General features: G+C 37.9%; 1 protein-coding gene and 1 long non-coding RNA gene across 3 annotated transcripts in view; one reads left to right on the forward strand and one right to left on the reverse strand.

Annotated features, from left to right (window-relative positions):
- The window catches only part of LOC135211241 (uncharacterized), a 191,284-nt gene that overhangs the window by 86,548 nt on the left and 79,363 nt on the right, over positions 1-25,373 (reverse strand). For both annotated transcript variants that reach the window (XR_010313647.1, XR_010313648.1), the window contains exon 2: positions 1,366-1,424. This is a non-coding gene — a long non-coding RNA (uncharacterized LOC135211241). The remainder of the gene's footprint in view (positions 1-1,365; positions 1,425-25,373) is intronic.
- Positions 215-17,612, forward strand: LOC135211240 (chitin deacetylase 1-like). Its single transcript, XM_064244510.1, has 5 exons — positions 215-345; positions 12,624-12,783; positions 13,121-13,251; positions 13,647-13,796; positions 14,314-17,612. The coding sequence occupies exons 1-5, from the start codon at positions 300-302 to the stop codon at positions 15,465-15,467; spliced, it is 1,641 nt and encodes a 546-aa protein (XP_064100580.1). The 5' UTR covers positions 215-299; the 3' UTR covers positions 15,468-17,612.

Raw genomic sequence — 25,373 nt, forward strand, 5'->3', positions numbered from 1 at the left:
CAACGGAAGATGTATCCAAGAAGATGACAAGGGCGGAGTTGTGCGTTAAGTGGCGGGATGGGTGGGCCTTATGACACCCGAAGCTAAGCCTACAGGGTCCAAAGGGCGCAAGGACGAATCACGGGGTTTGGGATGATGACACCGGGCGGGCGGGCGGCGACGGGCGGGGGGAAAGTTAGGGCGGGTCGCAGGTTTTAGTGAGTGTTGACCAGCGGAGAAGAGCGCATGCGCGTGCAACTCGGTATATAGTGTCCGCCACGTGGCCAGGCACCGCAGTGCGTAGTGGTAGCGACGACAACATGGCTCGCTCTTTTCTTCTATGGGGGCTATTGCTGATTGGCATCGGTGAGTGGCAGTGTTATGAAGTGTGTGACGGTAATGTGCGTGAGGAGTGACGTCGTCTTCCGTGACAACTTCTCGTGTCCTTCAAGACATATTTTCATGTCTTCTGCAAAATCAGTGGGCGTGTACCTTCTGTGTGACCTGCCCTGTGCTGGGGTAACGCGCCTGGAGGTCACAGCTAATGAATATGGGCACTGTGCCAAGGGGAAGCAAGATGCCGACAAAGACAACAACGTTGACCCCGTCGGACAGTTGTTAGTGCCAACGCCCACCCACGACCAGTTTTTACAGACACTCATTGTGTGTGGGCATTGACACGCGGACACGGGTGAGGCTGGCGTAGACCTTTGGGGTCAATGAAACCCTACCCTTGACGAGCATATGTTGTACACACATCAGAAATTACGACTTGGACAGCGAAGAGACTGCATACGAGCAACAGAGCAACATAAAGTGCCTGGCTCTTCTAACCAGTTAAATCTATAGTAGCTATATAAAGAATCTAAAACCCACAAATTGCGCTGCTTATAACTTACTATGCTCATATTCCCGTCCCGCAAGACACCATCACAAAAATGCCACCATTCACATAATACCTACACACTGAAAACATTCATCTCAAACGACATTGCGACATCGACCATTAGTATCAATAACTTTTCACACTTCATATTATCAAACAATTGATCTCATAAGGCAATGGAGGTGTCAACGAATCCCATACATAGCACGAATGTTACTTGTACCAAATGATAAAGTGTGTGTGTGTGTGTGTGTGTGTGTGTGTGTGTGTGTGTGTGTGTGTGTGTGTGTGATGAGAGGTATTCTAGATGCTTTTGCTAAAATTGCAAACCACCGGTAACAAGTCTGCGCTTATGCTGTTACTGCAACTGTCCGATATTAAGAACAATTACTACAATATAAAAAAAAAATCTTCAGTACTAAGTAAGAGTGCAATTCATACACGTTCCTTCAGGGCAATAATGGTTAATGCACCGTATACACAAACAAAACATAGTTTACCTGTTTCCAGCGAAGAGGGTGCTCGCCTCACCAGGGAAAGTTCACCTGGGCCGTGATAGCTGGAAAGGAGAGAAGCAAATCTGATTAAACATTTACCTAACGAGACAACGCGAAGTCATAGAAGGGTAACTTGAGGAGGCTTCCACTCCTTAAGGCCAGACGATGAAGGGAAAGTGAGAGAGAGAAAGCGAGAGTGAGCGAAAATTGCTGTCTGGAAAATAAACTCATGGGAAGCTATCCATTCCGGCCTCTGGTATCTCTTGACGTACCTGTATACTTTATTGCCAATTCCTGCGTTCTGTTTCTCCTGAAAACTCAAAAAATAGACTTCAAATTGAGTAAACGAGTTAATTCACGTCCTAACGTCGTCATGGGTCACCTACGGTAGACGATTTCCAAGTTCTTCCTCAGGTCCAATTTTAAACACTAACAATAATAAGAAAAGTCAGAATTAAACACTAATACGAAACAACACTGTAATAAAAAAAAAAAGGAAGACAAACGAAGCCAATTAACTAAGGCTCCCCCCCCCCCCACAAAAAAAGCACTTTTTAAGAAACTAAAATAAGTTAAAAGAAAAAAAAATTTCATCTAACAATAACGGGTTATCCATCAAAATGTTCCTTGCGCTTCGATTTTTTTAAAGGAATCTGGGGTGTCGTAACGATTATAATCACCAAAGACCTGCCCTTTTTTTTACTTTCCATATTCCATTGAATGATTTTTCGTAATTGTTTTAAAATACCCCTTTTAATTGTTTACATACCGCTCCACATGTTTTTTGTATTTGATTAAAAAATACCTCTCAAGTAATTTTCTACAAGAACCAATTTTTTTTTTTTTTTTTTTTATAAAGCCCTCAAATGCCTCCGTAAAAAAGAAAAAGAAACAAAAAACTTCCAAAGCCAATTTGCCATTGTTTCAAAAACCATTCCAAACCCCTCCCTTTCTTCAAAACATTACATTCCCCCTACATCACCTTTCATGAAGATCTAGTGAGGTAGAGAGAGACCTCTAACCACACACCGGCTTCCCCAACCCCGGACCGGCACCTTTCATGGGCCGCGTCAAGAAAGATCGTTTTCACCTGGTTCTCATTAACAAAGGAGGGTTTCATTTCAAGTCTGCGTCGCAGTCATTACCTATAACTGGTCCTCTTTCCACGGCGCATTTCAGATGGCTAACACTCACCCACAACCGAAACTTTCACTTGTCACTTTGTTCAGAAGAAGTTGGTCAAGAAACGAAAAAAAGAGAGGAAGAGGAAAGACATGATTTGCTTTGTATAACTCCAGTGCCCTGTCTAAGTTTTTTATCACGTTAATAAATAGTTTCTTAGCACTTAACTCTTGCAAAACTGGAATCAGACTTGTCTTCATTAAGTAGTCTTTTTTTTGCAGTAATGTAAATTTTTTGAATGACCATAGTTATTACAAAGCCATTTTATATTAAATCCCTTAACCAATATAGACATTTCGAGAGGGCACAATCAGTAATAATGGAGTCTGATCTTACAAACACATAAGAAGCGCACGTGCATGTCCACCTCTCTCTAATAATACACACATTTTCTTTCGTATCTCACTGAAAGAACAAAAGCTACTGAATTGTGACTAGAAAATACAACGAGAGAGAGAGAGAGAGAGAGAGAGAGAGAGAGAGAGAGAGAGAGAGAGAGAGAGAGAGGTGGGAAAGACTTTCCAACTGTGAGGTGTAGCAACACATTATAATAACGAAACCCACAGACGATACACTTTCATCACACAAGTTTCTGCCTTTTGGAGAATTCCGTAATGCGACTGGAGCGACTCTAAGTGTGCATGTCCATGTTTGTGTGTAACCCTGACTATAACCAAGTACTCCCAAAAGTATATTTACGTGACAGTCTACCCAAAAATTTATCCATAGAAGTATGTGAGAGAGAAAATAGTTTCATCTCCTTATCCCTCTCTTGATGACGTCATCCGATAGCGATTATCAACCGACCATTTCCACATCTTTCCTTCAACCAGTTTTCGTCTCACTCACGATGGATAAATCACAAAGAAAATGCAGACATTACATTCACATTCGCCAGAGCCTGAGATCCAGAGGAATTTACCACAGCCTGCATGTGACACAGAGAAACATTTCCACACGCATAAAGGGAATTGTGTGCACACACGGCGGATGTATTCCTTTAAAATGTGGTTTTCATGTCAATCTTGCTTCATTTTCACTATTTTTGTGGGCAGTTCCTTTGTTACACTTAGAAGTGGTTATACAATCATTACGAATGTACCCCCCTGTGAATTTATCATTTCAAAACAATAATTCATAATTTTCAAATTTTCATTGTAAATGAAGACTTAAAATTACACGATTTTTCACTCTTCATGATACATTAAAACAATTGCAATAATGATAACGTCTCGTCGATTAAAACAGAAATAATTCAGCAAACAAACCGATGCACATTTCCATAATGTTGATGGTTTTGAGGCATGCCATGAGCAGAAGCAGAAAAAAGAAAATAAGAAAATTCGAGTCCATTAACGCATCGTCCCCTTTAACTCCTCAATTCATCGTCGTCATCTTTAACGAATACATCTACGGGGACGTACGTACTTGCTCGGACGATTGCGTCACCGCCGGAGCTACTGACGTAACGTCTTGCCGAACAAAATGTTACCACGTTCCACACTCAATCGCCGTGAATTGATAATGAGGTCTTTTAGTATATCAACTCCTACAAAATATAACTTGTTACGATGAATGCCAAGAGATTTCACAAACTACGAGAACTGAGATTTTTTCTTTTTACATATGCTGTGAAGACTTGCTTTGCAGGTCAATGCCCTTAAAAACATACTCATTTTTATTTCATTTTTCCACAAGGCTTCGTGTTAATGGAATGTGCCCCTTTGAAACTGGCTCTAATATCATTTTGATAAGGAATAACGTTTTAGGACAGCATGCACCATAAAAATCTAGGAAATTTACGCCCTTGAAAAAACGTGTGGTCTATGGAACAAGAATGCGTGAGATCTTCTTGTATGTAGCAATAATAGTTTTTCGAAAATTACACACAAAACATAGTTTATATCACACACTTCATATAATTACCCTCATAAACCCTAAAATGAAGTTCCTCAAGAATCTTAAGAGACCGACCCGTGACCCGTGAAAATTACCGATGCCTCCATTAAAAATAAATAAATAAATAAATAAATAAATACATAAAATAAATAAAATACTGATTACCTGTACGTGTGGATTCATAATTTTACAATCAGTGAAAAGTTACTACAACAACCAATGTGTTTTTTTCTTTAACGTACTCAACTTACATAAAATTTATATCCTCATTTATTTATGGAGAAAGGAGTTTACCATTTTCATCATGGTAACGAGAGCGAGACGCTAATGACCTTGCTTTAGAATAACGACCCAATGCTAAAATTGAGTCAGGCAATGGAAACCTCGGACAGCAAGATGAAGGAATGAGTAATTATATTCCAAAGACACTTACAAATTTACAACACATGAAATCATTTCAAAATGAAAACATATCATTGCTAACTTAATCAAGCAATAAAACAAAAACCACCTGTCATCATGATAAGTACTTGTCAAAATCTCGTAACCTAAATCTATGACGAACCATCTCTCTTATTATATAATGGTCTACTTCGATTCTTTCTCGTTCCATAAAAAAGAACATTTTGGGAGGCGAATCAACAACCATATCATTATTACCTATAAATTTCTCTATATTCGTATATTTGCATACAATGCGAAAATCAATTTTAAATCCTTAAAGAGGCATGCTGCAATAATTCTCTCTCTCTCTCTCTCTCTCTCTCAAACGCAGTTCACAGTGTTTGGCAATAATGCAGAGAAGAACGAAGCAAAATAACGAATTGCACATAATAGAAAAAAAAGTTTCCTGACCCACTCACAAGGTCCAGTTGTGTCACACATTACTGCAAGAAGCAGTGAACATAAAGAAGGTGGAAAACCTCATCTCTTGCAAGAGAAGAGAGGGCTGGGGCCGCAGGGGCTGGAAACCTCAAACGAACCAGGTCTAGACCCTCAAGGCCTTGTCAGCCCTTAGGGTAGGTTATTAATGACCGCAGTGATCATCGATGAAGCAACATCGTCTTGCTGTTGCTGACAACGGTGGTGGTGGTGGTGGTGGTGGAGAGGTGATGACGCAAGAATGGTCGCCGAATTCCCATCATCCAAAGGACCATAACTGGCTCTTACGCCCTTCTATCTCTCAGCTGGTACCTGCACAGACAGGCGTCAATGACCAAAAAACCGCTACCATCACTGCACCACAAGAGCTTCTCGGTCCATAGTGCTATAATAAGCCATCCATTGCCTCACACCTACTACACTGATCGTCCTCCGTTTTTGTCCTCATGGACTTTCTCAAGAGATGTTTGTATTTTCATCTCGCCACGTTCCTGACAAGGACCTCTCCTTTATCAAACTTACACACTGGAGTGTATGGACAGACACATAGTCTGGGAGATTAACAGACAAGTAAACACTGATACCTAAGCCATAACGCACTACTTCGACTTCAAAAGGAGTTTATGTTAATCAGTAAAACCTGAAGCGGAATAATACTAGTATATCTCCCACTGTCTACTCTGAAACAAACAACTCATGCAGAAACTAACTATCATAGCTGCAACTCCCTCCTTTCATCCTAAGAATCATAACAAGTAGCAAACATTTAAGTAAAACTGACCACGATAACGTCGACAACGGCTTCGGTCTCTTTCGTCATGCCTGGGGAAAAGGGGAGAGTGGGTGTTTTGGCTGGTTTCGAGCAAATTACTTCGTGACGTCACGGACATTCTGGCCAAGTGAATGAAGACTTTAATGAGGAAAATCAGTATATCATGCAATGTTGTGTCCAGGATTTTAGTTAGAAATATGAAGAACTTGATCTTTGCACAAATTTCATTGCAAAATCACGATGCAAGTCTTCAAATTTATCCTCATATAAGACACTGGAACACACACAAACAAAATAAATTCTTCGTAAAATCAGAGGAATTTATTTCCGGGGATCAGAAATTAATCTGTCGAGATAATGTGGTACGGATCCCACAATAAGCTGTACTAGGTCTCGTTGCTAGGAAAACCAATGGTTCCTAGCCACATAAAAATATCTAATCCTTCGGGCCAGCTCTAGCAGAGCCGTTAATAGGCTCAGTGGTCTGGGTAAACTAAGATATACTTAACTCGTAGATCTTCATCTCCACCCCCCCCCCCCCAACCAACCGGTCCACACCATTGTACACAAACACACGTGCACATGCGTACAGTCCAAAATGACACACAAATATAAACGTATTTGTAAATATATATCTTTGTGTAATGTAGCCTATGTAAAGAATTCTACAAACGAAAGAACTGATCAGCTGATTACAACCCAGCAAAGTTCATGTAGTGGGTCGCTATCGGTATGAATCAACGTTTATAGTTGTTTGTTTGGTGTATGACGTTGCATGGAACCAGTGGTTATTCAGCAACGGGACCAACGGCTTTACGTGACTTCCGAACCACGTCGAGAGTGAACTTCTATCACCAGAAATACACATCTCTCACTCCTCAATAGAATGGCCGTTTATAGTTGTGGACAAGGTTTGAATACCAGGATTAATTCTTTTACCAATTAACAACCAACCCCCTTAATTTTATAATGCTGTTTATTTCAAAATTAATACACTGAATTTTGTTATTGATAATTACGTTGAATATGTAGTGGACTTATGTGGATTAGTTAATGCAGAACACTTGTGTGTCTGTGTCTGAATATATGTAATGTGTGTGTGTGTATGTGTATATATATATAATATATATATATATATATATATATATATGTGTGTGTGTGTGTGTGTGTATCCATGTAAGTCCACTTCGTAATCAACGTAATTATCGATAACAAAATTCAGCGTATCAATTTTGAAATATGCAGCAATTTAGGTGGTAAAAGAATTAATCCATGGTTTTTAGACCGTGTCCGTAATTTCAAACGTTGATTCGTTCCTTCCGATAGCGACCCACCACAAGAACATTGCTGGGTTGTAATTAACTGATCAATTCTTCCGTTTGTTGAATTCTTTACATAGCCCACATTACACATGTACTGTATGGAAAAACGCACGCCATTTATTAACACATTAGACCTTTCAATTCCTGCTAAGGGAAGCAAAACTTACGCTCGTACACCGCTACACGGACAACTGCATATCCAATCTCATTTACTTTCTATTCAGATTAACTGAACTGCGTACATATATAATTATAACACTCTGCGTGACACTGAGTATGACGGTCATTCAAAATCTTTAGCCAACCATGCTAGCAAACAAAAGGAACTTAGACTCGTTTACCTAGACTCAAAACATATTTGAATACTAATCCAAATGTTTTGCATCATCTCTGCGTAATTATTGTGATCAAGATTGGAGTGACAAATGGCCTAAAATTAAGAACAACTATGGAATGCTAAAAGTGCACACTTAGGCAGCAGAGACGATTACTTTTTTGCACGAAATCCTCATCGAAAACTAGCATGAGTATGGCAACGAAAGTCAACAGAAGCCGCGAGTGTGAAGATACGAAAGTTATCCAGGATGACTGAAGCGTTAAGTACCGGAGACAGTGAAAGGAATAATATAATAATTGGGGGGGGGGGGGGACCCCAAGGGCTCATTGGTTTTTCGAGAAAAGTTAGCAGCAGAATAATTATACGAGGAGAAAAAGATGACAGGAATAAAAGGACTGTTGCGTAAAATTCGGCGATAACAGATGTTAATCTTAAAAACATGAAAATGGGAATCTTTGTTTTTTTTCTTGTATAATAGTTTACAGAGTAATGGACGTGGAGGAAGAGGGGTTACGCAATGTTGAGATATAAACACCGAGAAATGGACGAATTTCTAAAACTTGTAAAGTGACAGTATGAGATGTGGGAGGGAGAACGAGGAATAAACTAAGTATAGTGTTTTAGGAAAACAAAATAGTTAGCATGATGAACAACATAAAACCCCAAAATGGGCATAGGGCAAAGTATAGCCAGCGATCAAGGATGTAGTTCATGAAACTTACCCAGGAGTTACAGATATAAAATTTAATAGGTGATTTAGAAGCAGGAGTATATACGTGTTCCTTTCCTCAGCTCTCCATCATGATGATATGAAAATCTTATCGAACAATCAGAGAATAACAAAACTTTTTGAATATCATATACCAAAATACAGATGTAGGAAACTTAGCAACAATGAGAGAGAGAGAGAGAGAGAGAGAGAGAGAGAGAGAGAGAGAGAGAGAGAGAGAGAGAGAGAGAGAGAAATTCAGTCCATGAGACAATTAGTGGCACATCTGGGATTTCATATTCAAAATGAATTATAAAAATTGAACTGGAGCATAAAGACCAAAATGATAAATCTATTTAGACCTTAAATATATACACGAAAGTTCAAAAGCCTCTTGAGAAATAACCCCACTGTCGAGCCGAGCAAACCCTTACAGCAGAATCTCTCTCTCTCTCTCTCTCTCTCTCTCTCTCTCTCTCTCTCTCTCTCTCTCTCTCTCTCTCTCAGCTGTAGTATACCACTTACCTTTCACCACATACAACTTGCAATTCCCAGACTACACGATAAAAGACGCTAATGAGAGGCCAATGTAAACCTCTAAAATGCACAGAAACGGCAATCAAATTTAATGAAGACTAATGTCCGGATGTGGTTTTTCCTGAAGACGGTGCTTGGGAATATTATGTCGGGAACAAAGTTCTCTACTTTTATAAAAAAATACTTTTGTACGGTAACATGCAACTAGTATATAGTACATATTCCAATATTAACTCATCTATTTTTATCTGCGAGTTTTCACGACATTGAAAACTGATAAAATTCGAAAACCAACCCCGAAGAGGAGGTTTTGCAATTACTTTAAAAGCATTGCACAAAAAATAACCATACATACGTACATACATACATATATACAAATATACATACACTGGCGACATGCGACAATAACCAAAAGACCAAAGCACAGTCATCTAATTAGGTAATTACTAATTAGATGACCGTAATGGATGGCAATATAGAAGAATGGTAAAGGGTTTGAGACTAATAACCTCATCGCTCAAGAAAAGCCGACACCGGCCAGATAAAACTATTTGAAGCCTTTCAACTTTCAATATAAATTATTAAAAAATCACACATACAAACAAACAAACACAGCTGTGAAAGCAACTATCCGCGTATAGCTGGTGAACATTAATGGAGGTATTGTCCAGTGGTAGAATGGAATTTTTGGTGAAACTTGGTTTCAAAAGATAATTTTTTTTTTTTTTTTTTGGTGGGGGGCGGGTTTTCTTGTTATCTAGACCCTACTTATAAAATAAAATAAAACAGCTGGGGGCAAGAGGAGCACCCTTGGGGAAAGTTTTGTATTGTCATAATTTAAAATGGCCCCCGTTGCATATGAGGGAATATTAGTTTCCATCCACACCTTAATTTCTATTTAACATAGAAGTTTTATTTCAGTGACAAAATTCATATTTTTGTTTAAGGAAGTGTAAAAAGTGTACTACCCGATGTTATAATGTTCTATTTGTTTATATTCTGTGCTTTTCTTGTTAAAAAAAAATATTGGTGTCACAAAAGTTGTGTAGCAAAGATTCATATTAAGCATCACGTTTCCGAGAAAGATGCCAATGATGAACCACAAGTAAAACGATAAAACGAAGCCGCCGATCAGAGCAAGAAACTTTCATATTCAAAGAACATTGTTTTATATGTTGCAAAAAGTGTGAAGAGTTGGATCCACGTCATTCAGATCGATGGCGTCTAGTCCGCTATTGTCGTACTGCAGACCGTGGGAAATCACACACAAAAATTTTAAAGATGTTATTCTAGACAAGTGTGATCATAGGAATGATGACTAGGGAATGAAGTAAGGCTGCGTGTGCATCAGCAGTTAGTGACCTCCACGCTGCAGACACTATATACCACAGGCATAACTAACTTTGCTAACATAAACAAGTTTTCCTAAAGAGAAATTCACAATCAACATGAAATACTTTCCAAACGATGTGTGGAAGACAATTGAGAAAAGGCTAAGACAAAGGATCTACCTCCTAGATGTGTAGACTCCAACATTTCGAAAAGCCGTGACAATCGACAAACTTCTGACATATGGGTTTCAAGTTGGAAAAATCTGTGAAAACGGAGTTACATCAAAGACGGGTGGAATCTATCGACTAAGTAATGAATCCGTGTGATCGCACTGTTCAAAATAACTCTGCTAAAGAACTATTAAACATCCAAATGCTACGTCAGGTTTCTATGTAGGCTAACCATGCGGTTTGCACAAATGGAAGTAAAAGTCGATGTTACTTTTATGACAAAAATTATATATATAACTGTTCCAAGCCGTGAAGTCTTTGTGCGTTCACTGAAGCTTTTATGTATGTCGGATCCCATTTATCACAAAAATGACGAAATGTAGTTTCTCAGTCTGAACAATAACGCAGTTATATATAATCAAAATCAACATCGCTTAATCAAAAGATATGAGACTCAACAGCTAAACGTCTGAATTCGTGCGTAAACTGATTCTCAATCTACCATGCAAAAATGAAGCCCAAGACAACCATGCATCGAGAGATTTTTACTCTTAAAGAATATATTTACAAAAATTCATACGGTAACCACATTGAATTTCAATACCATATGTGCGGTAAAAAAAATTACACACCAAAAATATTATTAAGCAAATAAAAAGCAACAATATCCTACACCTTATTATCTTTCAAAAACAACCGGAATGCTTCAGCAACAAATGTTACCAGTTAAAATCAAAGGAATGTACCTAGCGTTACTGGATACAATGCAACAGCCTTTAAAACCAATTGTTCGAAATCTCTTTCTCTGCATAAGAGAGAGAGAGAGAGAGAGAGAGATGAGGAGATTGAGAAGAGAGAGAGAGAGAGAGAGAAGAGAGAGAGAGAGGTCGCGCGCCCTTGGCTGTAGGCCCTTTCGCCCTCCGTACACACTTAACTGTCCCTTTCCCTTCACAAGCATAGTATTTATGACGACGCAAACCAGTAATTACGACCTTATTTACTCCAAGGAGTTTTACAGCACAACTATCATCATTATAGAACGTTGGTTGTCCTATCAATCGAAGGTAAAACTTGAAATATTATCAGACCGAAATTTTCTCGCTTTTTAGGAGTCAACCTTCACTTTTTGCTGCCTTCTCAAGAACATCAAACAGCAGAAAGCGCCTCAGTGGCGTGGTTGGTTTGGTGTTTGCTTCTCACCTCGGTGGTCGTGGGTTCGATTCCCGGCCATTCCATTGAGGAGTGAGAGATGTGTAGAAGTTCACTCTCGACGTGGTTCGGAAATCACGTAAAGCCGTTGGTCCCGTTGCTGAATAACCACTGGTTCCATGCAACGTAAAAACACCATACAAACAAACAAAAACAGCAGCAATAGAAATCAACTTACGATTTACAATGTGTTCGTTCTTTGCTGATTATACTATAGATTACAGTAAAAATAGACCACTCAAAACTATTTAAACCTGCCGTTTATACGTAAATCTACATGAAGTACCATGAATCATTTTTGTTGCCAAGTCATAGAAAACAGCAAGCCTTGCTAAAGACCCATTGAGGTGGAAAACTTCAGAAAACCTTTGGGAAAATAACCTGAACGTACACACTTAAATGCTAAACAAGAGACATACATTCTTTGTTATCCTTTAAATGACTGACAATACGGTAAAAGATTAAATAGAGCGCATAACTTTACCATACGATCACCTCGATTCGTATGATTGACAAAAAAAAAAAAAAAAAAAAAAAAAAAAAGACAATTACACGTAACATAACCAGAACAAAAAATAAAAACACTTCATTAAAGATACTCAACACAAGAATGATATACTTGGTAAACATGCAAAATTACCTAGGAAACTTGCGAAGAACAAAATGAAAAGAAAATTCCTAAGTTACTAGATATAAAGGAAACGTCCAACAGCGAGTAGTTAGGACAGACCCTGAGGGTGAAAGCGCTCCAAGACAGCCATCAAACAGCCTCTCTCTCTCTCTCTCTCTCTCTCTCTCTCTCTCTCTCTGTGTGTGTGTGGTAGTCGTTTGCTTATTTCCAGACCATGAACACTAAGACTTCCTAATTCATTTTCAAAGTTACTTATCCCTTTTCTCTACAATTTTGCAGCGAAGGCATCATCAGTCCGGGTCCTGCCCAGAGAAAAACGACAGCTAGGACTGAGAGCCGCTTTGGATTTGCCAGTGACGACGGAGGAACTTTGCCAAAACAAAGCAAGTGACGAGTTCTTCAGATTGGCAGAAGTTGCTGATTGCAGAGATGTATTTCGGTGAGTACGAGGCAAGGGTTATAATACCGATCTTTGTATCATAATTATATATATATATATAGATAATATATATATATATATATATATATATATATATCTAACGTGTATGCAATAGTAGTGTATGTCTGCGCATATACAAGAGAGCAAATAACAGCACAGGTAGAAAATTGTCAGCGTTAGAGTATCAAAGGATAAAACACTAAGAGAGAGAGAGAAGCGAGAGAGGAGAGGGATAGAGAGAGACGAGAGATGGAGAGAAGCAGAGAGAGAGAGAGAGAGAGAGTATTCCTCCATCTCCGAAACTCTTTCTAAAAGATATCTCCGTCTCCGCTTTCAGGTGCGACCGGAGCGGAGGCCAGGGGCCCATACGATTAGCTGCCGTACGTTGCCCTGCGGGCTTGGCTTTCGACATCAACAGACAAGTCTGCGACTGGAAAAGGAATGTCAGGAACTGCGACCAGCTAGAGAGTGAGTTGCCATAACTACGTCCATTCTTTCATTTTACCATTCCATAACACTGAAGAGTCACGTCATAACGGCGATATGGTTTTTTTTTTTTTTTTTTTTTTTACAGTAAGCTAATCCAGTAAATGTAGATATAGATTAGAAAGGCGAATCCTTGTATTTTCTTAAAATTTACAATCCTGTAAGAAACGGGTTCAAAAGAAATCGTTTACGTTTATTAATACAACCAATTCAAATTCACCAATCCTACAGGAATTTCAGTAACATGTCTTCAATCATTTATTATGAATAAAATTTAAATCCATCATATATTCCAAACTAGAAAAAAAATGAACACCTAGTCCCTTTCTAAATCTAATCACCAGCTTTTGACCAATTTCTCTTCTAATCTTTCGCAGAGCCTCCTAAAATAAAACCACTGCTGAATACGGACAACCCTATCTGTCCCCAAGGACAATTAGCATGTGGGGACGGTGTGTGTCTGCCAAAACCCCTATTTTGCGACGGAAAGCACGACTGCGACGATGAATCCGACGAGAATGCTTGCGGTATGTATCTCCGAAACTACACGAGGGACAAAAGTGCTAATACAGTGTGCTAACTATTCAGACTGGCAGCTTCTGTTCCTTGGAAAGGTTTTTCAATTTTATCTAATGACTTGGAATGAGAAAACTCGTAAGGAACAAGAGGACTTTGTTGAATCTATATCCCAAAATTACAGATGACATCTTTAGGCTACAAAAGGAAATTATATATTAGACACTACCAATCCCAACATTGAAACTATCATTAAGAATTCAGTGGTAACTAAAATATGCATTGAACGAAACAAAGTCATTCAAACTACAACTCTTTTTCTAAACAAATATAGCAAATACTGCTCAAGAGGCTTCATTAGTCAGCTCTGTTGCTATCTGGCTAAACCTAAAAAATATTTAAGAAATAAGACAAGTGATTAAGGAAATTCATCAAAAAGCATGCATACCCATATTGCAGTTCATTCACTAAAAGCTAATGATCCCTTCCATTACTTCTGATTACTAATAAGCAACATCAATTCTGCAGGTGTCGACGAGGACCCAAACCGCGCTCCTGAGTGCGACAAGCAACAATGCGTGTTGCCAGACTGCTTCTGCTCAGCGGACGGCACCCAAATCCCGGGAAATCTCAACCCCTCGAACACGCCACAGATGATTACTATCACTTTCTCGGGTGCTGTCAATTTCGATAACGTCGACCTTTATCAGGATCTGTTTACGGAAGACCGTAAGAATGCCAACGGATGCCAAGTGAAAGCAACTTTCTTCGTCTCCCACAAGTACACCAACTATTCCGCTGTGCAGGAGCTTCATCGCAAGGGCCACGAAATCGCTGTATTCTCCATCAGCAACAGGGAAGACCCCGAGTACTGGACCCACGGAACTTACGACGACTGGCTGACGGAGATGGCAGGGGCTAGGCTCATCACCGAGAGGTTCGCCAACATCACGGACAATTCAATCATAGGTGTCAGGGCACCGTTTCTCAGGGTGGGTGGCAATACTCAGTTCGAAATGATGACAGACCAGCTCTTCATTTATGACGCTTCGATCACTGCCCCGCTAAGCCGGATGCCTTTATGGCCTTACACCATGTATTTCCGGATGCCTCATAAATGTCACGGCAATGCTCAGAACTGCCCGTCCAGGTCTCATCCTGTTTGGGAAATGGTCGTCAATGAACTGGATAGACGAGATGATCCTGAATTCGACGAAACACTCCCGGGTTGTCATTTTGTCGATTCCTGCTCGAACATTCGAACAGGCAGCCAATTCCGCCACTTTCTCGAACACAACTTCCAGCGACACTACCGGACCAATCGCGCCCCTCTGGGTCTCCATTTCCAGGCTGCCTGGCTGGAAAGCAACAAAGACTTCAAGAAGGAACTGATCAAGTTCATCAACGAAAAGACCGCCCAAAACGACGTCTATTTCGTCACGATGCTGCAAGTGATTCAGTGGATGCAGAGCCCAACGGAAGTCACAGGTATCCGGGACTTCGACGACTGGAAGGAGAAATGTGACGTCAAGGGGCTGCCTTACTGTTCTCTGCCCAATGTGTGTCCCCTCCACACCAGAGAACTCCGAGAAGAGACCCTCAACCTGCACACCTGCATGGACTGCCCGCGCAATTATCCTTGGTTGCTGGACCCCACGGGTGACGGCATTGACTTGGTTTAGCTCCCAAAAACAAAGGGCAACGGAACTTCCAGCAACCACAAGACTGTGCTAGTGGGTTTATTATCGGCATGAGGTATCCTCCATGACCTTACGGTTCACCCACCCAGGCCATTCAGCATATATTCTAGTCTTTCTTATATCAGGCCTGGTGCCTGATTCTCATAATTAACCTTATATGTTAACGAAAATTGATTTATTTTTCCGGTTATATTGTGGGGGAAGGACAAAGTTACTCAGCAAAATAATACTCCTCGTTCTAAAACTAAATCAATATAAATCAAAGCTCCTTTGAAACCACTAAATCAATATAAATCAAAGCTCCTTTGAAACTACACACATCACATAAAATTAATATCACACTACCCCCTTAGTGTCTGATGTACGAAGGGCGAGAAAATTTGGCATACCCCGTGACGAACGTTATCGTTGATTTAACAACCCATCCCACATTCCTCGATCTGTACCTTTGTCCATCTCACACAAAAACAGTCAAGTAAAGGTTCCCTCTATTTCTAATAATTTTTTTTTTTTTGCAGTTTCATTAATAAACGTATTTGGTTGTTATGTTTCTAGGTTTTAAGTGGTTTGTTGGCGATTTTTTTTCATCGTCTACGGCACCTTCGTAAAGGTTCCATCATGTATCTAGTGCTTTATTTCCCTTCGGTAATTGAATGGTTTTATCCCCATAAACTTGACGCTGGCTAGTAATTACACTGTTTTCAAATCGCGATAAAACTCGAAATAGACCAATCATAATCATGACGGTCAATATATCGGAATAAATACTAGAAAGATACCTATTCATCAGTATGTGGCTAAGCAAATTCCTCATCAGGGGTGAAGGCATAAACTCCTTACACTGCATCTTTCGCTTGTTAATTAAACGGACATAAGAAACACAGGAAACACAACACGTTAGGATAAGCTTTTACACAAAACAATGAGAACTACATTGACTCTGTTAAAATGCATTCTCCGTCAAGGTCCACAACATCCCATACCCATTATTTCTTAAAACCTCTACCTATCACATCGCGCTGTCACGTCTAATCCAACATATCTACATTCAATCACACTATACCAACATCATAAATACAAAACGATCACACTATACCCACATCATAAATAAAAACAAGTAAAAACTAGGGCGAAGTGTCTCCGGCACAAACGAGTCTTCTGCATATCGTATAACGCTGTTATTGTGGCTGTTATGAAACTCAGCCACGGCTCAGGAAACTCTCAGTCGCGGCCCATGAAACACTCACCCACGGCCCGGTGATGCCCAGTGTTGCTGGCGCCTATACCGGTGCCAGACGCACGATCATGACCAATTTTAAACTTAAATAAAACTGAGGCATGAGGGCTGCAATGTTCAGTCCTCTAGACTCAGTAGTTTTGAAGATCTGAGGGCAGACAGAAAAAGTTCGGACGTACAGACAAAGCCATCTCAATAGCCTTCTTTTACAGAACACTAAAAGCTAGACACCAAGACTACTGAAGTAGCCTAATCCTCACGACATCCCTGTAGCCGGTAACACCACTAACCGTCAAAACCGCCTCACCCCATTCCATTCCAGTCACATTCCAGGAATATGTTTAGAAAACATTCCAGAAATATGTTTAGAAACTAGTTCCCCTAACGCACGAAGCAATAGAATGTAAGGTGGCACTTTTTCTAGCCTCTGTTAGTAAATATTTTACGATTATGTTAATTATGTATTAAGTTTTCGTTTTAAGTGTGATAGCGGTGTGTTCAATATATCTTTCTATAAACACTACTTTAAGTATGTTAAGCGTTTTTCTTTTGCGAGTTTAAGCTTCTTTTCCAAAGAGTATTCAAGGATACCCACCTCATAGTTAAATGAAAGCTTTTTAGTCTCAGGTTCCACCTGACAGGGAAGGGGAGGAGGGGGAACAGAGTAACCTTCTCTCCCCTGTGTCGGAAAGTGCCAGTAGCTTATCCACGTGTTAATTTTTTTTACTGTATTTTCTGTTTAGTGTTATGCTTCAATTATGCTGACATGTACTGTTTATTTTTTATCATGAATACCATGTATGTTATAAGGGTTCAATAAATTTTTATAATTCTCACACTGAAGTAGGTACTAAATGTCTAATACATACTTCCCAAGAGAGAAAATAGAATCTGTAGCCTTTCATTCAGTAGTCCTTCTATCTTCTATTTCGTAGTAAGGTGCTAATAAAACCAATATACAAACATAATTTAAACGCACAAACAATATATATATATATATTATATATATATATATATATTATATATATATATATAATATATATATATATATATATATATATATATATATAATGCAGTTTCCCCTTTAATGGGATGATTACAGGAAAAAAAAACCATGGTCATTGCCTCATCCGTAGTTTACCTGATAAACTGTGAATTAATTCCCAATTACAGAAAACTTCCACAACATTAGCCGCTCCAAGACTCATACACTCAGCAGCAGGTCATCAAAATCCCCGCTCACTTTACCTTGCATTTTCTGTTAACTTTATTGAAACACCTCTTTTACTCTAACTATTCAACACTTCCCAGGTTTTCATTTCCCCCTAAAGCCTAAAACTCCCGAAATATAAACCCTTTTCACCAAACTATCCTCCTCCTTTCTTTCCACATGACTTGATAATCTAAATCTCTTCACTTCCAACACTTACCTTTTTTTACCACTACTCGCCTTCAGTACCGACACTTTCCCTAAGAAGGATGGCTCCAAAGCAAATAAAATACTAGTAACTACCATACTCATTCTTTAGTTCCCTAGGCATGGATTAACCATCATTTGCGGACAACTTCCACAACAAGGACATCCAGTCCCCCTACAAAGAGTGTCTTCTCAATAATACATGCACTCTCTCACACACTCCTGAATAAACAGGTCTGCCTAATCTCTTCTGTCTCTTACAAAACATCTACCGAACTCTTCCTAGGTCTCCCTATCCCGCTTCCTTTTCCCACGTCTTTCAAAAAGCAAACGGCTCTATACACTATAGAGTGAATAAAAGGAGAGACTCAAAAGTAAATTCAACAGTTGACACTTTACGTCCGGTTTCCTGTCTCTTGTGTTCCTCTCAGTGAAAGGACGGCAGGACAGGTTTTGAAGGAGAAAGTTATATGTAAGAGTAGGGAAAGGGAGAGAAGGATAAAGATAAAAGCGGCAATTACAAACAAAAAGAAGAGTATAGGGGATAGACTAGATAAAAACAAGCACTCGGCTGAACAGTTAAAGGGGTACATAAAAAATTAAACATACAAAACTCTTGATCCATTACAATATATGTACATACATACTACATACATATATATATAATATATATATATATATATATAATATATATATATATATATATATATATATATATATATATTATAAAAAAAAAAAATCATGAAAACTTCAAAATGAGTGGTTCCCTCACAATACGAAGCTTTTATCGACAAACCTCTGGGGTAAAAAAACGAGGTATTTGAACATGAGAATTAAAATATAAAATCTTTCTATCGTAGGAAAACATACAAGAGGAAGAAAGCCCGCCTTTTCATTGCGTGCACACATACACACACACACACACAAAAGCAGCGCGTAAATGCAGTAAATAAATGGTTTGATTAAAAATGAAATGAGAAGGTATCTTTCAAAATCCACTGATGAGAAAAATGTCATAAAAATAGCCTGTCTAAATCTCTCCGGTAAAAACATATCTCCAACAATTCAAGTATAAAAACTGATATCCACGACGCCGAAAATCTGCGAAAAAAAGAGATTAATAAATAACATATACCGTAAAAACAATTTGAGTAAAAGTATTCGGGAAATTGAAAGTTAAAATACAATGGATAAACTGTAAAATCAGTAGTCAGAAAAAACCGGGCAAACGTTGGTCCATAGGTTACGAGGGAAAAAGCCATGCTAAACAGGTGAAAGAAAAAAAAATAAAAATAAAAAACACACACACACACCAACACAGAAAGGAATAGTAACTCTATAAAAGAAAAAAGTACTTATTCATGTTTAATAAACAGAGTTCACCGCAATTAAGGAATAAAAATCTTGAAAAAATGAGAAGAAAGCTAAAACTTTCCAGTGGAATGGATGAGGTATATTAACTAACTTGAAGTGGTCTGAATTTAAATTGACCCTTACATAGAAATTGTACAGGAGTTATTTGTGAAATGCATCAAGAATGCATGAGACCCTCAATAGATACATGGCTTATTGTTTAGTGAACTTTACTTAAAAACAAAAATATGAATGCACGTATATTTGTATATATTTAAATGAGGGTGCTAATTTCATTCTCCCAAGCCATTTGGGATGGGTTGCTTGTTTGTATGGTGTTTTTACGTTGCATGGAACCAGTGGTTATTCAGCAACGGGACCAACGGCTTTACGTGACTTCCGAACCACGTCGAGATTGAACTTCTATCACCAGAAATACACATCTCTCACTCCTCAATGGAATGGCCGATAATCGAACCCGCGACCACCGAAGTGAGAAGCAAACACCAAACCAACCACGCCATTGAGGCGCTCCATTTGGGATGGGTTGCTTGCACCACGCCTTTTTCTACCCTGGTAGTAGCCTACTACGGTCAATGTACCTAAGTATAATGTTCCTTTGTGTGTGTGTGTGTGTGTTTTTTTTTTTTTTTTTTAATTTCTCTCCGGTTTTAGCATGGCTTTTTCCCTCGTAACCAATAACCAGCGTTTGCCCGGTTTTTTCTGACTGCTTATTTTAGTTTATCCATTGTATTTTGGCCGTTTTTTTCTGACTGCTTATTTTAGTTTATCCATTGTATTTTAACTTTCAATTTCCCAAATGGTTTTACTCAAATTGTTTTTACGGTATATGTTATTTATTAATGTTTTTTTCGCAGATTTTCGGCGTCGCGGATATCAGTTTTTAGTCTTCAATTCTAATAAGACTTTCTGCCATTCTAATTCTTTATCTTTATATAATCTTTTATGTCGTTTCATGGCCAAGTGGGAGACTCTTACAAAAATCCTGACAAAATGTATGAAAAAGTAGCAGTCTTAAATATGATGGCGATGATGAGAATATGGTAGAATCAAGCTTAGCCCTTTTTCATAAAGTACTTCAGTTGATTTACCATTATTAGTTCATACTTTATTTTAACTTCTAAAGAACTATCATTTTTTTGTTATCAGTAGCATTTCCTTGCGATTTTCTTCAGTAAACCACAAGCTTTTTTGCATCACTGAACCGATGGCTTTTGCGGCTTGCCTCTTTTTAGCTTTGAGGAGCGTGTTCTCGCTGAAGTAAAATCATTTTTTCCACTTCAGACGAGATTCTGTAGCAGTTATTTTTTACTAGGTATCCACTACGACATGCCAGGAATATTATACAGGTGGGTGTCAGAAGATGTAATTAAATCTGTCGCAAATAATACAGCCGTATGAGATCTTCTATGGTTTTTCTTTTGACGTCTGGTTGATCTACACTGGCCCATCGGGGGCAGTCAAAATTAGAGACTCTGAAGATAAAAAAAAAAATGGGAAGCTGTCAAGATCAAATCTCGGTCCTAGTGGAAGAAAAATACAGCAGACTGTAAGATCATTGAAATTTTGTCTTCAAAGTGAAGTTTGCTCTGCATAGATGTGTGGAGAAGAACAGCAGAGCCTCCTGCTCAAAGGTGATTAACTGGTAGGGATCTGCACTTTCCTTAATGTAATCCAGGATTATACAGCCTCTCCGCAAGTTTCAACCAGAAAGCAATACTCTATGATACAGATTCCTATAGTATAAGGCAAGAACACTTTAAAAGGACAAAACCCCACAATATAAACACCAAAGGAGAACAATACTGTGAAGTACAGGATGTTGTCTTAAAACTAGGAACACGTTCCAAGGTTTGCTAGCTCCCTCATCCATAACATGAATGCTTCTTAAGGTAATGAAGAAAAGAATAAGAATGGTAGAAGAAATAAAATCATAAGAGCTAAAAAGAAGTTCAAATAAGAGCAAGGAAGAGTGTGAAGGGATGCTGTACAGCCATTACTACACTGACGGCACTATATACCTACACAGGCTCATGTAGCCAGTATTACCTGAAGATCGATTAAAACTTGTTGCCTAGTTACATAACCTGTCATCCCGCAATCAGTACCATACAAAGCCCTGGATAAAAGCATAAGAATGTACAAAAAAAGTACGATGTGACCAAGAATCTTCACTTTTAAAATGAAAGAATATTAAAAATCCATGTGGCTGTGAAATAGACACCTGGGGGCATGTAAGTCCTTATGAATGCCGGTCCCAAGCCCGGATAAATAGGGAGGGTTGGTGTCAGGAAGGGCATCCGGCTGTAAAAATCTGTGCCAAAACCTAAAAATGGAATGAGCCGAACTAACAGCTCATCCGAAACGGCGACCCCATATAAAAAACGGGAACCAGCTGGGAAGAAGAAGAAGAAGAAGAAGAAGAAGAAGAAGAAGAAGAAGAAGAAGAAGAAGAAGAAGAAGAAGAAGAAGAAGAAGAATGATTTAAAAAAATTTTGTCATTCTGTGAAGAAATTTTCTTTAAACTCTCATTTTCAATGTGTGAGTTTTGTATGAGCTCGATCTTAAGTGCAGTTAGAAAGAAATCATTTAAACAAATTCAATGTGTCCTGCATATTGCTAATTTTATTCATTTTCTGAGCTGCCAACCCACTGTATTTTTTCAACAGGAAAACAGGAGCACAGTTAGAAATGTACGCACAAACTGTCTCGTACATATTTTGTCACTTGGCGTTGCAATGATTACGGTCATCCATCCAATAATTGGCTAAATAAGCAGTTTTAAAGACATAAATAAATAAATAAATATATATTCTATATATATATATATATATATATATATATATATATACACACACATATATAGCATATATACTATACATATGTGTGTGTGTGTCTGTGTGTGTTTATCATTTAAAACCTGTTGTAAGCTCATTTTCAATCCACTTCAAGAAAAACAACCAGTGCTATACAGCTATTCTTCATTCACGAAATAAAGTATTTCTCTTCACTAGTATTTGTTTGTTTGTTTTGTTTGTATGGTGTTTTTACGTTGCATGGAACCAGTGGTTATTCAGCAACGGGACCAACGGCTTTACGTGACTTCCGAACCACGTCGAGAGTGAACTTCTATCACCAGAACCCTTCACTATAAAAAAAAAAAAGTCCGACAGATCTAAACTGATAGATTGTTTACTTCCTTGAGAAAAACCCTGTTGCCAGTTCTCTCTTAACCTTTAAATCTTCCCCTTCTTAGTCCTCACCTTTAAATCTCCCACTTATTTTAAGTCTCAGCTATCTCCCAACGAGGGAATTATTTGGGACAGTAGCTAATGAAACTGACCATATAAATCCTAATCCGTAAACTCGATCCCTATTTTATTTGGTTATTACTTGTGAGACTTGTTATGACTTATACCCTTATATTTTTCTTATTATACTACATATTTTATATGATGTTTTTCATTAAAAGTAATAAAAATCGGCAATTGCCATTCAGTATGTATGTCTTATGACATTTTCTTATAATCTTGCCAGTAGATTACTTCTATTTATTCTTTTTTATTATTTGAATTTTCCGTCTACCATACTATTCATTTCCTAAACAAGTTTGCAATATTTTGGATTTCATTGCTCTTCATTTTAGGTTTCCCCCTCATTCTAATTCATCAAGTTATGATTTACTTAAATTTCATTTCCTTTTCACTCACGGTCTAATGCGTGTAACAATTTTTACTTTTTATAAGGTTGTTGCACATAAACTCACCATTGGGAGAAAAAAAATTATTTACAATAATTATCGCAAGAATTGTAATAATATGATCCTTTACAAAATGTACATTACGAAGAATCTTCGTCGTCAGATGATCTTACTTTAATAACTGCTATCCTTTGCAGCATCGCCTGTTTGCAAGTTTTCGTAATGCTTAACTGCATTTGCCCCAGTTCACATCGTGCTTTCTGTAGGAATAAATTAATTTTCCTACTGACTATTGTTAAAGCAAGAAGTCATTCTTTTTGGCGCTAGAGTTCTCAGCTAGACCGGGCGGTGGGGCTTATCCAAAGGGTAGCTTAAGAGATAATTCCTTTAAACTTCATGGTTTAATAGGCTTGGCCCACCGACCTATCGCCTGTCAAAGGTAACAGGAAAAGTGGCAACGTTTTTTGAAACAGATGTCACGTTTATAAATGCGATTTCTCATTTTATTTACAAATAAAATTATAATCACAATATGTGAACGCTTAAGGTCCAGCAAAACATGCTAAAAACTTTAAACTGCTGATTTATTGATTCATGTGTTATAAAGTAAGGTATTTAAAACTGGATACTGGTAAATGTGGCAGCAGGGTTTTTACCCAAAGACGAAAACAATCTATCAGTTTAAATCTGTCGAACTTTTTTTGTTTTTTTATAGTACTACAAGAATAACACCGTCCATTTCAGATGTGGAGTGTTATTGCCATAGACTTCTTTTCACAAATTAAATATTAAAAATTTGATTGTGTATTAACTAATATTTATCCCGATTTCGAATTAACTTGTTTATTTGTTTAAATAAACAAGTAAACTCGAAAACAAATTGTTTAATTGGGTAATTCTGTGTGTTGCGGCTTTTTTTTTAATAAGTGGTTCATTTGAATGTCACCAATACGCATACACATGTGTATATATAAATTCATATATACATACATATTACATATACATAAATATACATATACCCCTATTTTCCTTCTATACAGCATTCAAAAGTACGCAGTCTCAGCAACCTCCACATTACCTCTCTTCAACTCTAGCATAAGCTTCTTTTAACTCGATAAACGTTATAAACCACTTTTCCCATCATTTTCAAACTTCTCACATATACTATCACAACCAAAATTTAATTCATACAGCTTCTTCCTATTTTTTTCAACTTACACATCTGAGACGACGACGAAGTCACACAACCCAAGTAATTCTTTTTCTCTGCGTAAACTGTCACGGATAGAAAATAAAAAAACGAATCTTCACCTGACGATAATACAGACAAAATCATAGACATGAAGTTATGCAGCATAAAAAAAAAAACCACGAAAACAGTTATTTGTGTAAAAAGCAGTCAAAAGCAAAAGGTTTCGCAAATCAACTACTTTCAATTAACAAAATAAACGCACTGTCTACGTAGTGAGTGACCTCTGCTCTGTAAGCGCTGAGGAAAGAAAAGTTTCGAGCAGAGAAAATGACAAAGACATGAACAATAAAAACATCAACATTCAGTTTGATTGCGTTAATAAGTTCACCACAATGGGTGCGAATTGTTTATTGTGACCGTTTCACTATATATATATATATATATCAATATATATATATATATATATATATATATATATATATATATATATAGCAAAATTTCTTTTAAATGAATTTTTTTTTTCAATCGGCGAAGACTTTGTCAAACAATTGGTGCACTAAGTCGGAGTTGGCCTGGAATTTTCGGAGATGAATTGACACAGTTTATTCAATCGTTGTTCATCTATCTGCCCATTCTCAATTTGACTTCTAATTAAATTACTGCCTCCGATAAGAACTCGTTCTTGTATTTTAATAACCCTGCACCAATTTGCATTTAAGAAACAGTTTAGGAAAGGCAAGTAACTGACTTTTTTTTTGCCATGCCTCGAATTCAATGTTTGTAGTTTGGTGGGGAAATAATCATACCTAGACTACAAATAAAAGAAAAACATCAAAACACCGCATAACTACGTAAATTTTTATCATATATTAAATTTTTATCATATATATATAGGTTATGCATAAATACGTAATTGTTTATCATATATGTAGGTTATGCATTACTACGTGTAAACATGTTTGCGTTTT

This window comes from Macrobrachium nipponense, chromosome 4 (assembly GCF_015104395.2).
Source record: "Macrobrachium nipponense isolate FS-2020 chromosome 4, ASM1510439v2, whole genome shotgun sequence".
NCBI classification, from domain to species: domain Eukaryota; kingdom Metazoa; phylum Arthropoda; class Malacostraca; order Decapoda; family Palaemonidae; genus Macrobrachium; species Macrobrachium nipponense.